Genomic DNA, 15,265 nt, shown 5'->3' with positions numbered 1-15,265 from the left:
CCTGCTCCTTGTCCCCTGACTGCCCCTTCCTGAGACCTTCCCCCCATCCTAACTGGCCCCCTAGGACCCTATCCCCTACCTGTCCCCTGACTGCTCCCTCCTGAGACCTTCCCCCCATCCTAACTGGCCCCCTAGGACTCTACCCCCTACCTGTCCCCTGACTGCTTCAACCCTTATCCACACCCCCACCCCCAGACAGACACCAGGGACTCCCACGCCCCATCCAACCACTCCCCACCCCCTGACAGCCCCCCCCCAGAACTCCCGACCCATCTAAACCCCTCTGCTCCCTGTCCCCTGACTGCTCCGATCCCTCTCCCCACTCCTGCCCCCTGACAGCCCCCCCCAGAACTCCTGACCCATCTAAACCCCTCTGCTCCCTGTCCCTTGACTGCCCCGTCCTGGGACCCCTGCTCCTAACTGCCCTCCAAGAACCCCACCCCCTACCTAAGCCTCCCTGTTCCTTGTCCCCTAACTGCCCCCTCCTGAGACCCCCCCCACCCTAACTGCCCCCCTAGGACCCTACCCCCTACCTGTACCCTGACTGCCCAAAATCTTATCAACACCCCCAGACAGCCCCCCCCGAACTCCCGACTCATCCAACCCTGCTCCCTGTCTCTTGACTGCCCCCTCCAGAACCTCCCTGCCCCTTCTCTGACCCCCTGGCCCCCTTACCGTGCCGCTCAGAACAGAGTGCCACCGGGCGGCGCGCTGGGCAGCAGGGGAGGGGAGCAGGGGGAGGAGCTCCAGACTGCCGGAGGCCAAGGCGAATGGCCGGCCGGCGATCTGCGAATGCAGGGAGGGGCAGGGAGGGAGAGAGAGGAGGGGAGTGGTCTCAAGTTGCAGGGGAGAGGAGGAGGAAGTGGAGGAGGGGCTCTGGCTGTCAGAGCCCCGTGCGAGTGGCACGATCCGGCTGGCTGCCCTGTCAGCCGTGCGCGCTCTGCATCGGGGGGGGGGGGGGGAGAAAATCCGGACATTTACAAATTCCCCCCGGACGCTATTTTTAACTCAAAAAAGCCGGATATGTCCAGCAGAATCTGGATGAATGGTAACCCTAGTGTTGCCTGACATTATAGATTCCGGTGCAGAAATGAATTAAATTGATATATGCCCATATAACCCTATATACTGCAAAACCGCTCTATTGCTGCTTGTTGAGTCCAGAGTGCTGCATAATCCAGGCTTCAGATAGTTTATTTAACAGAGTACATTTTTCCATGGTTTCATAGAGTTTGTCTAGAGGTTTATGGGATTTTGCTCACTGAATCAGTCATTTTAAATCTTTCAGGTTCTATATTTTTCCCTGTTTGTACAGCATTTCCCATTACAGAAACTGTATTCAGAGTCAGTGACAGGCACCAACCTAAAACTGCCATTTGGCTTTAACTGTCTCTCTTTGGGACAGTTTGGCAATTGGCTGCTGCGGTCTGGTGGCAGAATAACTCGATGGTTTCCACGCCCAGTTCTGTCACTGCCTCAGCGCCTCACTTAGGACAAGCCAAAGCAGACCCAATGTTCAACCTGGGGTGCCTAAACTGGATGTTTGGGAGAGAGAGACTACCATTTCCCCAGCCCTTCTACTGCTGCTCTTCCAGCCAGTGGCCTGCAGTGGGGGATGGGACCACAGTGCATGCCATCTGATGGAGTTTATTGCCAACTCTTGCGATGTCCTCACAACTCTAGGAATTTTGTGGTGTTTATTTATCTGCCTCAAGAAAATATGATGAAAGTTGCCAACTCATGAATTTTCCCAAATTCAAGATGGCCACCATCTCTTATTACTGTCAATGGGGCTCAAGCCAGCAAGATGGCTGCCATTTCCCTACAGTCTCTCCGCATGTGGAAGTGAAGCTGCCCTTAATAAAGTTGGCTGCTATCTCCCGCTGTTTTCAATGAGATCAAAGCCATGTCCTCAGGCAAAATGGCTACCACCCTATGGTTCAGGGGACTAGACAGGGCACAGGGACTATAAATAGTTCATAATCACTGGATTCTTGTTATCAAGGTCCCCAACCCAGCCTGGTTCCAACTAGAGTTGGGCAAAATTATAAATGTCCATTTTAGGCACCTAAATGCCAAGTCTTTTATGCAGAATCAGAGACCATAAAAACCACTAGGACCCTTGCTGTAGCTTGGCTCTCTACACCAGTAGCTCTCAACCTGTGGTCCACAGACCCTATGTCTAAGGGGTCCACAAAAGACTTAGTTGAATTCTGTTCATTCAGTTTCCAGTCTATCTATACAGACAATAGATTTCCAAAGGGGCCCACAGCTCCGTTCAAAATTTTGTAGGGGGATCCTCAAATGAAAAAAAAAGTTGAGACCCACTGCTCTACACAACATTATGATTGGAGGAAAGCACACGGATATAGCTGGTTTACAATACATAATTTTTACTAACCATACGCAAACATACAAAACCTAACTACATATATATATATATATATATATATATACACACCACCGCTCTGTTAGATTCCGGTGGCTTATGTGACAGACGACAACAGAGGACCGCTGGATGGACCCCAAACTATTTAAAGAGATGATACTCAATTCTTATGCGCTATATACTCCTTCCCTCTAAAAGGAAATTGAAAAAAAAAACCATTTACGAATGCCTTATATCAAAACTCCTATAATTAAATATATGACAACCCTTTTGTTTTTTTAATACTATCAGGGAGTTTTCACATGGGAAATGTATCCCAGACTGTTCTAACCTTAGCAAGAACATCTGGTGCTCTTTCTTTCCCAACCTTCAGCCAGGAGATATGAAATAAGCCTGGTGATTTTCAGTGGGTTCGTTCTTTATTTGGGAAGGCCCAAATGAGTTACTAAAAGGACAAAGGGCAATTTGCCGTTTCAAAAGTGAAGTGTAAGACATTCATGCAGGGCCAATCCTCAGCTTCAGCCTAGGAGAACTCAGTGAAACTGAAGGAAAGAGCGGGATTCTGATCCAGATTTCAAACATCCTTGTTTGTCAGAGTTTGGGTATGGAATTAATAGGTCTATTTGCAACATTCAGTTTAGGTTTCAAGCACTGGGTAGGTATGTTCAGATCCAGGCTTTTAGGGCTTGGGTGTATCTCCTTTAGGAACTGATCCCATAAAGTGTTCAGCACCCTCAATTAGAGCTCGGTAAAATTTTTTAACCTAAACTTTTTTTCTGGCAAAAAATGCCTATTCAGGTTTGCGTAAACTTTTTGTGACTTTGTGTTGATTTTTGCCAATCTATTTTGGTTGGAAAAAAACAAACTTTAAAAAAGTTCTGAAAAAAAGTTTCATTTTGATATTTTTAAATGCAACATTTTGTTCAAAATGACTTTATGTTTAGAAATTTCCTTCAATTTTATGTAAAAAAAACCCCCTAAACGTTCAAAAAACCCTGCTCAAATCAAACCAGAATGTTTTGTGTTGGGTCAAATGAAGCATTTAATTCAATCCAAAACTATTTTTTTAAACTTTTCGATCTTTCAGAAATTTGAAAAAAAAAATCATTTTCATGTTGACCCAAAAAAGACTGTTTTTCAGTTTTTCTGAATGGCCAATGAACTGAACAATCAGTTATTCGCCTAGCTTTGCCCTCAGTTCCCACTGAAGTCAATGGGAATCAAGGACGTTCAACGCCTTATACCAACAGGCCCTTATTGTGGGATAAACCTCCAAAAAGTTTACAAGGTCTTGATGGGGTTGGTTCAGATCAGACTCCAGAGGTCTAGAGCTGAGCCATACTATCCAAGCCTCCTGCTTCTGAAAAATGGAGCAGGAAAACTCAAGAGAAGGGGGTTTCTCATGGGCTTCTCGGCATCTCCTCTTTCGCTCCCAGGCAGAAATACCCTCTGACTCAATGGCTGTTCTCATGATCATAGAATCATAGAAGATTAGGGGTGGAAGAGACCTTAGGAGGTCATCTAGTCCAATCTCCTGCTAAAAGCAGGACCAACCCCAACTAAATCATCCCAGCCAGGGCTTTGTCAAGCCGGGCCTTAAAAACCTCTAAGGATGGAGATTCCACCACCTCCCTAGGTAACCCATTCCAGTGCTTCACCACCCCCATAGTGAAATAGTTTCTCCTAATATTCAACCTAGACCTCCCTCATTGCAACTTGAGACCATTGCTCCTTGTTCTGTTATCTGTCACCACTGAGAACAGCCTAGCTCCATCCTCTTTGGAGCCCCCCTTCAGGAACAAAATACATAAATATAAGTCCAAGTGATCTGCTGTAACAAACATCACCTCAATCCTCATCAGGGACCGAACTGAGGGCTAAAGTATGAACTTCAACAGCATGAGTTGAAGGATTGAGGGTACATCTACGCTGCAAAAACCAAAAGCCCTCAGCAGAGAGTCCCAGCGGCTGGGTCAACTGATGTGGGTTCGGGGACTCACGCTTTGGGGCTAAAAATAGCAGTGTAGTCATTCCCACTTGGGCTGGCGCCTGGGCTCTGAGACCCGCCCCACCTTGCCTCAGTGGGAACATCTATACTGTTGTTTTTAGCCCCATCGTGTGAGCCTGAATCACTTGACTCGGGCTCTGAGACTCGTTGCTGGCGGCCTTTTTTTGCAGTGTAGATGTACCTTAAGTCCCCAGCTGTATCTCTAGCAGACTTATATCCTCCCTGGATCAGGCACGGAAGAGGTCATATAGCAGACTTGACTGTAAGTTACAATAGCGTCCATAAAATGGTTTGATTCTAATTTAGACAAAGGAGCAGTCCAAATTCTTCCCCGGTATAAACCCAATTCAGCCAGTGGAGTTACATCACGGATGTATTTGGCCCAGTTGATTTACACCAGGGTTCAGCTTAGTGCATTGTGTTTTCCATACCAGTTCTGCCATCTCTAGGACTGATGACCACCTTATATAAAAGGGAATAAAACCGGAGTAATACTTAATGATACTAACTATACATCCTTTCCCACAGCCTTCCTGAACCCCATTAAAAACAATCCTCCAGGCATCCAATATAGATTTATGTCCCCCCTTCATGACAAAACTGACAGGATCCTTCTCGGATTTGCTGCAAAACAAATACCTTTTCCCTGTCACATAATTTACAAATGATGTAATCACTGAAGTCAGAGCCACAGTCGTGGGTGCCATAAACCTGGATTTTCTGCAAAACCCCTTGGGAAAGCAGTCTAATATACATATGTAGATTTTTAATCCATCGAGAAACAACCCAAAGAATACACATGACAATCTAAAACCTGACTTGGACTGAGATGGTTTAAAATTTAGGGCTAGGCTGTGGCTCTAGACACAGATTTGAGCAATGCAGAGTGAATAATGTGCATCATGCTAGAGGTACGCCTACATTACAGCTGTGCGTAGAGTACAGATATGTCAAGCCCAGCGAGCACGGGTATAAAGAGCAGTGTAGACAATGAGCCGCGGGTTAGGTGAGTAGAGTACAGTGCCCTACATGCCTGAATGCCCAGGGCCAACACTTACATGGGCTCTCTACACACCCAAGCAGCGCCTCCCATGTCTACTGTGCTATTTTTAGCAGTACAGGGTCCTGTTACCTCTCTGCTGCTGGAGTCTTTCCCTGCAGTGTTTAGCTCCATGTGTAGTGCCTGTACTCTAAATGCTGCCGTAAGGGTAGACACAGCCTGGAGGTAGCACCTGGAAGCTTTGTGACTCAGGGCATGGCTACACTTGCAGATGTAGAGCGCTTTGAGTTAAACCAGCTTTCATAGAGCGCAGCAGGGAAAGTGCTGCAATCTGTCCACACTGACAGCTGACAGCGCACTGGCGTGGCCACATTAGCAGCTCTTGCAATGGTCACAGAGAGCAGTGCATTGTGGTGGCTATCCCAGCATGCAAATGGCTGCAACGTGCTTTTCAAATGGGGGTGGGGTGGAGTATGACAGGGAGTGTGTTGTGTGTATGTGGGGGGAGAAAGAGTGGGTTTTGGGGGGCGGGGTGAGAGCATATTAGCATGCTGTCTTGTAAGTTCAGACAGCAACAGACCCCCCCTCCCCCCCCCCGCCTCGCTCTCTCTCACACCCAGTATTCCACAGTAATGTTGCTTTTCTCGGAGCAGATAAGAAGCCGGCTGTCAAATGGAGCTTTCAAAGGGCATATCCAAAACAATGACAAGAGTGGCCACTTGACTTAAGGGGATTATGGGACGTTTCCGGAGGCTGATCAGAGCGCAGTAATGCAACACCTCGTTCACACTGATGCTGGGGCGCTCCAGCGGGGGCACAGCAAACGTTATTCTACTCGCTGAGGTGGAGTACCAGGAGCGCTCTAGGCGCAGAATCAAAGTGCTCTACGTGCCTTGCCAGTGTGGACGGGGAGTGAGCTAGGGCGCCCGGGGCTGCTTTAATGCACTGTAACTCGCAAGTGTAGCCAAGCCCTCAGAGAGACGCCTCTGATCCTGACCCCGCTCCGTCCTTGCTCTCAGGAGGTAGCAATGTACTGCTGGCAGAGTACCCGTGCTGGATCAGCCAGTCTGCCCAATGAGTAGGAGACAAGGCTCCGCCCATTCCCTCCCTCTCTGCCCATGTGCCCCGGGGCTGGAGTAAGCAGGTGACAGGCCCCATTTATAGGGTTACCATACGTCCGGATTTTCCCGGACATGTCCGGCTTTTTGGGCTCCAAATCCCCGTCCGGGGGGAAATCCCAAAAAGCCAGACATGTCCGGGAAAATCAGGCTGGGCCGGCGGTGCGGTGCGGTGCTGGGCCGGGGGCTCGGGGGACGGGCCGGCGGTGCGGTGCCGGGCCGGGGGTTTGGGGGATGGGCCGGCGGTGCGGGGCCGAGCCGGGGACTTGGGGGACGGGCCGGCGGTGCGGGGACGGGCTGGGGACCGGTCACACCCCCCTTACTTGCTTCAGGCTTCCCGCGAATCAAATGTTCGGGGGAAGCAGGGGAGGGGGCGGAGACTTTGGGGAAGGGGCGGAGTTGGGGCGGGGCCGGGGCCCCGTGGAGTGTCCTCCTTTTGGAGGCACAAAATATGGTAACCCTACCCATTTACTTCTATGCACAGAGACCCAAGGTCCAGATAGAGCAGGGATGTAAGGGGGCAGGGGCATTCTTACTCTCCCCTGAATGGGTGCATAGCCTGGGTAAGAATCTAGCCCTTTACTGGTAAAAACAGACATCGGCCCAGTTGACACGTTTTGCTCTGGCCTGGAGTGGGGGCCGACAACTGGATCCTGTGTTCAGTTTGGTCCCATCTCTAACCTCTACCCTGCAACTGATTTTGGGACATTCCTTTTAGAAAACAAACACAGCAGGAATGGGCCCTCTCCGCGCGTGAAGGATAAGGTAGCTGGCTACGCTGCCCTTTAAGCAGGATAATTAATGTGAGCCTAATGTACTACCTGCCCTGAAGGAGCCTTGTCTGTGCCTGCCCCAGGGTCAGCTCCCTGCCCCAGGAACAGAAGCCTTCCCCTCTCAGCTCAGGCTGGCTCCATGGTCCCGCTGCAGGTGAGCAATACGTGCGCTCCAGGGGAACGCTGGAGGGCTGGGGTGTGTGGAGCATATCTCTTGCTTACCTGCAGAGGGGCGTGCTTGTGCAGCCTGTGCCCAGAGGTGTCAGGGAACTGACCTCTGCAGGACGCAGCTAAGGTTCCCTCACGCTAAGGGTAGGTGGTAGCGAGGTGCCTCCCCTCAACCAAACCCCGGGGAGCATCAGAACTATACAGAACTACACAGGTGGCCTGAGATCAGATCCAGATTATGGGCTGGAGTTTTAAAGGTATTTAGGGGCCTATCTGTATCTTTAGAGCCTAAACACCTTTAGAAATCCAGCCCCTAGCCTCAAAAGGCATTCACCTGGATCTCTGCTAATGGGAAGGGTGCTATGGCATATCCAGCCAGGGAGTAAGTTTAACTCCAGTGGTTTACTTCACAGAGTCCATGCATTCTCTTCTCCATCGGAACCTAGAACTCCTATTACTAGCAACAGGAGCTGCACATGCCCAGAAAGGGAAACATACACTCCGGGTGTGATTAGGGTTTTGTCCCTTGCTAGGCAAACAGCTTCCTAAAGTGCCTTATTAGCCAGGCAAACATATTCTTATTAATTGCACCAATACTCTTGACGATTGCATCGTATGGTTGGGGATATGTATCACAATACCAAGAAGGGTGTAGGTTACTCAGCTGATAAAACTCCATGGAGGTACTAGGGAATACATTTCGATTTCAAGCAATATTTTTGCAGATCGGTCTAGGACCAAAAAAATGAATAACACCACTGCACTTACATGCAGAGTTATCAAAGCGCTCACAGTGCTTTTAAAATATTCATTAGTTAAGCTTCCCAACCCCAACAAATTAGGTAACTATTATCCCTGTTTCACTGGTGAGTAAGCAGCAGGGTCAAGTGATATGTCCAGGGTCACACAGGAAGTTAATTACCAGTCCTAATTGCGAGGTTCCTGCTAATCACTAAGAATTGCTCTTTTCCACAGAGGACCGATCCTCCGCTGGTGGGAAATGGTGTAGCTGCATTGAATGCAATGGAGCTCTACTGATCTATATCCAGTGAGGAGCTATATTTGTGTCTGTAAAGCCACACAGTATGTTTGCAAAAACTCTCCTGCTAAGCACTGTTTAGGCATTCACACATTTGAAATGGTGCAACGCAATGAAAAGAAATCAAAGGCAGCCTGGTTTTGAAAGTCAAACCATAAATGAACTTGTGCGATTTAGAAAAACATCTCTAAAAGCCACCGGGAAGCTGACACCAAAGTCGTTTTGACACTGAAACTGTCAAATTGCACAAACGGAGAAAGACAAACGTAGTTGGGAAATACGCGCCAAGGAGAAGGGCCAGAATTTCAGTGGGTGTAAATTGGCATCACTCTGTTGATTTCAATGGAACGACAATGATTTACACCCGCTGAGGATCTAGCCCAGCTTTCCAACTGGAAATAGAAAACATGTTTATTAAAAAGAGATATTGTTCGACAATCTTTCCCTTCTGTTTCCTATTTGAAATAACTCTGTAGTAGAGCTTCCAATCTCCTAGGCTCATTAACAGCATGCAAAAGAGTTGGGGTAGGATTTAATGCCGGAGTTTCGACCATCCGGGCCCTTCTAAGGGGCATGCATAAGGTTGTGACCACATGTCAACTACAAAGCAATTGAATTTATTCCACTCGTGTTTCTATAATCAAACTTTTCATTTCCGTAGCACAGAGTCCAATGGTCTCAAAGCTCTTTACAAACTATGAAGCCTCACAATACTCCCCAGGAGGTAGGTCAATAACATTATATCCATTTCGTGCAATAGAAAACTGAGGCACAGAGAGGGTTAAGTGGCTTACTTAAAGTCACACAGTGAATGAAAATCCTGGCTCCCGGTCCCATGCTCTGAGCAACATGCAATATGTGACTAAGGGGAGATATGATAAAGCTCTGTAAAATCATGAACGGTGCAGAGAAAGTGAATAGGGAAGTGCTATTTGCCCCTTCACATAACACAAGAACTGGTGGCCACCCAATGAAATCAAGAGGCAGCAGGTTTAAAACAAACCAAAGGAAGTATTTCTTCACACAGCGCACAGTCAGCCTGTGGAACTCCTTGCCAGGGGATGTTGTGAAGGACAAAAGTGGGTGAAAAAAGAATTAGTTAAGTTCATGGAGGATAGGTCTGTCAATGGCTGTTAGCCAAGGTGGTCAGGGACACAACCCCATGCTAAATCTTTGATTGTCAGAATGTGGGACTGGATGAAAGGGGGATGGATCTCTCGAATTGCCCTTTTCTGTTCATTCTCTCTGAAGCATCTGGCACTGGCCACTGTTGGAAGACAGGGTACTGGGCTAGATGGACCATTGGTCTGACCCAATATGGCTGTTCTTATGTTCTTATACTTCTTCTTTTACTTAGGGTGAGAACTGGCTCTTAAATATAGCTAATTAATCCTTACAACATCCTGATGAGGTAGAGAAAATAGCACCATCATCATCACAAAAGAGAAACTGAGGCAAAGCAGATAAGTGACTTGGCCAAGGCCACATGGCCAGAGGCAGGATTAGAGCTCACAAGTTCTTGGCTCCCTGCTATGACCTTAAACCATGAGTTACTCAACTAAATCTCAATTTTTCAAAGTGCTGTTAGGAACGGTAAGTCCAGAAATGATTTTTAAAAGGGACAAACCCACCACCACAAATATCTTCTAAAAGTGTTCCGACGGGGCGGCTGTGTCCCTGCATGCTTTTTGTAATTGATTTTTCCAATGGATTAAACAAATCTGGCTATTATGTTGCCTACAATAAGCAATGAGGCGTTTCGTGTCATCTGAATCTCAGCTACACAGCCTTTGATCACGTGACACCTCCCTGTAGGCTCAGATGACAACAGGATGGGAAAAAGGTCTGGCTAGTGTCAAGAGGATGTATTCTGACCCCTCCAGCACCCCCTCAACAATAACTAAGGGCATGAGAAAATCCGATGCAGAATGGCTGTAAGATTTCCTGGCCCTTAGGACTTCCCTAAAGCTGTTTATTTAATGAGTTGTCTGTGACTGGAGAGGGATGGTTGACGATGCGGCGTCAGATCTCAGCTGGTGTAGATAGTCTACACTGACTTCTAGGAGCTATTTTGATTTCCATTAGCTGAGGAGCTGTCCCACTAACTATATTTTGGGGGGTCTGAAAGAGAATAAGGGGTATTTAAACTCCCTTTTCTTTATGAACTAACTATGCTGCTCCAAGGGGAAGATCTGCTGGCATGGCCTAGATGCCTCTGTCCTACCTTGTGAACTAGTACTTGTGTTTCTAACCAAGGTAATGAAACCTGGCTTTGGAGCAGGGGGTTGCCAGCTCTTCTTCCCAAAACTACAGAGGCTGCCTGCATGCCAGAGCAATATTGGCACAAAGATTTTAACCCTTAGAATACTGGCTGGGGAAATGCACTAAGCGGCACAGGGATGATAATCTTAATACTGCTTTGCATTTTACAGCACCTTTCATTGGAGGATTTCAAAGTGCTTCCCAGACACTCAGAACTAAGCCTCACATCTTCCGGTTAAGGTAGGTGGGTCTATACTATATTCATTTTACAGATGGTAAACTGAGGCACGGAAAGGTGGAATCACTTGCCAAATGCACCAGAATAAGCCAGAAGCAGACTCAGGAATAGAATCTAGGAGTTCCTACCACTAGGCTAGAGAATGAGGAACTCAATAGGCCCTGATAAATAGTATGGCCCATCACAAGGTCTCGGCGAAATGCAGACAAAACAAGAGTTTCGTCTCTCAGCAATCAGCATAGAGACTGGTAGCAGCCATGGGAAATCGCCCAGAAAAATGCTATCATTCTAGAGAAGACTTTGGCTCATGGTCCAAAATACCCCCCTGGCATCACACTCCGTTGAAGGCAATGGAGTTACACCAGACACGGGTTTAGCCCAATATTTTTGCAGCCATAGTCAAGAGGAGGATGCCTTCTGCCCATGTCTGCCCTCTTCATTTGCAAATGTGGTGCCCAATCCAAAGCCCAGCCAAGTCAAGGAGCGGCTTCCCACTGACCTGTGCGGACATTGGCTCAGGGGCTCTAGTCTTTGGCAACTTATTGTGATGAGGCTCAGGGCTGCCAATCAGGAGCCTGACTCATGGGGAACTGAGAAAGGACCAGTGTAACCCACACCCCTCCTGGGTGTGATGTTCTGTCCTATCTAGTGACACCGAGACCACTTAGAGTTAAATGAGTCGGCCACAGCCTTAGCTCAGGGCCATATGGCTTTTAGCTCATGCAACAGAGGTCCTAGGTTTGATCCCGGAGGGCTTTACCAGGACAACCCAATCCAAGAGCACAAAACTTGGGAGAAATACACCAAAGTAACCACTGATGCTCCTGACCAGACCATGTTAAAGAACTTGATTCTCTCAGTATCTCTTTGCCAAAATGATGCGGCGCTCTCCGGGCAGTTTGGGCAGTTTCAGAAGGATCACAGCATAAAACGCGTGTTATCCCCCCCCCCCCTTTACCACTCCCTTAGGTCAATGTCTGACCCAGACTAGCGCCAGCTGCTGATGGACACTCCACGGCGGTGGGGAACAGGGCGCGCAGAGATTGCGAAGTTCTTTGGCGAGGAGCATTATTATTCCGCCCTTGAGAAGGACCCCGCCCCCCTTTCATTGCAACCAGCGCTTGAAATGAAGCCTGGAAGTTTACTCATGGCAGAGAGCAACCGCGAAGAGCGAGAGGGGTCGCGCTCCTCCACCTAGCTGGGGAGGACACGACAGCGCAGTGCCGGGGTTCACTTACCGAAAGGCAGGACGAAAAAGAAAGGGAACCAGCAGAGAATGAAAACCCCCACGACGATGGCCAGGGTCTTGGCCGCTTTCTTCTCCCGGGAGAACTTCAGGAGGCGCACGGAAAGCGAGCTCCTGAAGTTGTGCCCTTTGCTCCGGGCGCTGGAGAGCGAGTCCTCCACCACGCTGCGACAGTGGATCCGCAACACCACTTCCATGGACTTGCCCCTCTCCTTCTTGACCCCCGCCTCCAGGCTCTTGGTGGTCCGCCGGGCCACCACGTAGATCCTGAAATACATCACCAGGATGACCATGAGGGGCAGGTAGAAGGAGAAGAGGGAGGAGAAGAGGGCATAGCCCGGCTCCTCGGTGATGCTGCAGATGCTTTCGTCCGGGGGAGGCGGCTCCTTCCATCCCAGCAGGGGCCCGATGGAGATGACCATGGAGGAGAGCCAGACCACCCCGAGGATGACCACCGCCTTCTTCTCGGTCATGATGGTGGGGTACTTGAGGGAGTACTTGACCCCGATGTACCTGTCCACCGAGATGATGCACAGGCTCATAATGGAGGCGGAGCAGCACAGGACATCCACCGCCGCCCAGATGTCGCAGAAGATGCGCCCGAAAGCCCACGAGCCCAGCACCTCCAGGGTGGCCGAGAAGGGCAGCACGGTGGTACTGAGTAGCAGGTCCGCGATGGCCAGGTTGACGATGAAGTAGTTGGTGACCGTCTGCAGGTGCCGGTTGCAGGCCACCGAGAGGATGACCAGGATGTTGCCCACGATGGCCGAAAGGATGAAGAGGGCCAGGAAGACCCCCACGCCCACCGCCTGGAGATCCAGGGCCAAAGGCAGGGAGGTGCCATTGGTCTCCGCGTCCTCCCCCGGCAGCCCCCACTCCCTCCAGGACCGGTTAGCGCTGCCCTGTCCCGTCCGGTTCCCATTCAAGCTGGCATTGATCAGATCAGGGAAAGTCATTTTAAAAGGGTCCGGTCTCCATGGAGGATGGCTCCACTGTGAAAGGGACGCCGGGGATGTTCCCCCGCCGCCCTCCCTTGCACCGCAAAGAGTTTCTTCCTCCCCCACTCACCCCCAGTCAAGTCCCCAGCCGGGAGGTTGTGTCTCAGCTTTCCAGCCCACCCCAGACGGGCAAGTCTCCCGGGAAGCGATGGGGGGAGCAAAAGGAAAGGAAGAGCATGGGGTACCCTTGGTTCGCCTTCATCCGAGAAGATGCCTCGGTTGAGGATGCAGGAGTTGGCCGGATGGATGCAACAAGAGAGCGCTTGTAAATTTCACGTCCATCCTCCCCTCCCTTCCCAGTCCAGGAGGCAGAAAGGAAAACCCAGCTCTAAGGCGGAGGGAGGGGCGGAAAGTACCAGCTCCTCGGATGCTCAAACTTTGCATTCAATTGGTGGCACGGCTGAGAGAGAGCGAGAGAGCGAGCTCTGTGCCTCGCTTCCCGGGGTGGTGGCAACCTCAGTTCTCCAAACTCCTCCTAACGCTTCTGTTGCATTCCCTTGCTGATCGGGGAGGGGGGGATGCTGGAGGAGCAGGAGGAAGAGGAGGGAGTTGTTACTTTGGAAAGAAAAGGGATCCCAGAGCCTGACATCCACGAGGATCCGGTCCAGCTCCACGCCAGGAGGATGCAAAAAACTCCTTCTCTGCAGGGCAAGCGCTGGGGGAAGGAGCCACTCCGGGGCATTTTTAAAGAAAGAGGCAACCACACCGCTAAATATATACCGCGCTACCCCCTGCTGCAGCTGCACCGAGTCGACGCTCAGCGTTTACCGAGGCAGGAGAGAGGCCCCTGTCCAACGCTAGGGGGCAGCAAACGGCTGGAATCCTCTCCCGCCAGAGCCACCTGGGCTCAGACTCCAGGGGAGGGAGTCGGAGGATCGAGCCCAGCGCCAGGCTTCTGCAGGGGGGTTGCCGCTCGGGGCCTGCCCCAGTCTCCCTAGACACGAGTGGTGCCCGTGGCTCGCTGCGGAGCGGTCCCGAGCCCCTTTGGGGGAACACCCCCTTCCCGGGGGAGGGCTGCTGACGCAGGCTTGGCTTCTGCCCCCTCCTGCTGCTCCCCTTCCTGCCCCAAGCATCGCTGCCTCCTCCAGCTAGCGCCCCCTGCCCATTAGCCTCGATCCAGCAGCCCCCCCTGCCAGGCAGCCCCCTTTCCTCCCCTACCTGGCACTGCCACCTCCCCATAACCGCCCCCTGCTTCTCTCATCTCCTCCCCATCCTGCCGGGAGCTCCCAGCCCGGCTGCCTCCCATCCACCACTCCCCTTGACCCCCAGGTATTGCCCAGCCTTCCTTTAACCAACCCCCTAGGAGCGCCCTCCCTCCCTCTGCAGCCAGGTGCCGGAGCGCAAGCCTACCTAGGCAGCACTGCCTTCAAAGCTCCAACCCCCCAAAAGTATAGGGCAGGAGAAAGGCACTTGGGCAGGGCTATTGCGCGACCAGGAAATCGCCCCCGGTGCTGTAAAGCGTTTTGCAAGACAGCTTGTGGTTAAAATGTCTAGGCATTGCCTGGGGGCTTGTTGATCCAGTCACTTTCCCCACGGATAAACCCAAGCCCCGTTTCCAGGGATTTGTTTCTAACGAGCCTTCTGCCCCTCCTGCCTCCATACATTATGGCAGGGCAGTGACCTGTATGTTTCGCTGGCATGGTTCCAAAGCTAGTTCCTACTGTACACAGGAAATATTTGCTTTCAATTATGTTTATCTTGCATTTTAACAACTATTCCCCCCCCTCCCCCAGTGGCCGCAAACATTTGTAGCGAAGTGATTTAACTCCAGCCTGAGCAGAGGCTGCTGATTCATGTTATGAGCAGAAGTGGTCAAAAATGTTGTGTGTTTTTCTGAAGGGAATGAAAAAAAAACCAACAACCCCACAATTCCTTCCATTTGAATGTTGTGTATGTGTGTGTGTGTGTGTAAGTTTTATTTTTGAAAGGGAGATTTTCATCCTCCTTCCTTTACATTCCAGCTTTTTTCCCCCAATGGAGAAGAAGGGGGCAAGGGCAAAAACCTGAACCCCCCCCCCCAACATGC

General features: G+C 50.4%; 1 protein-coding gene across 1 annotated transcript in view; it reads right to left on the bottom strand.

Moving 5' to 3' along the window:
* Positions 1 to 14,215, bottom strand: part of ADRA1D (adrenoceptor alpha 1D) — a 72,642-nt gene extending 58,427 nt beyond the window's left edge. The window contains exon 1 of the mRNA XM_005291501.4: positions 12,234 to 14,215. Within this exon, the coding sequence (XP_005291558.2) occupies positions 12,234 to 13,197 (964 nt within the window). The 5' untranslated portion in view covers positions 13,198 to 14,215. The remainder of the gene's footprint in view (positions 1 to 12,233) is intronic.
* Positions 14,216 to 15,265: the final 1,050 nt, after the last annotated feature.

Source organism: Chrysemys picta, chromosome 5, assembly GCF_011386835.1.
Source record: "Chrysemys picta bellii isolate R12L10 chromosome 5, ASM1138683v2, whole genome shotgun sequence".
In the NCBI taxonomy this organism is placed as follows: domain Eukaryota; kingdom Metazoa; phylum Chordata; order Testudines; family Emydidae; genus Chrysemys; species Chrysemys picta.
Note: the sequence above shows the minus strand (reverse complement) of the source record. Positions and strands in the feature narration are given on the sequence as shown.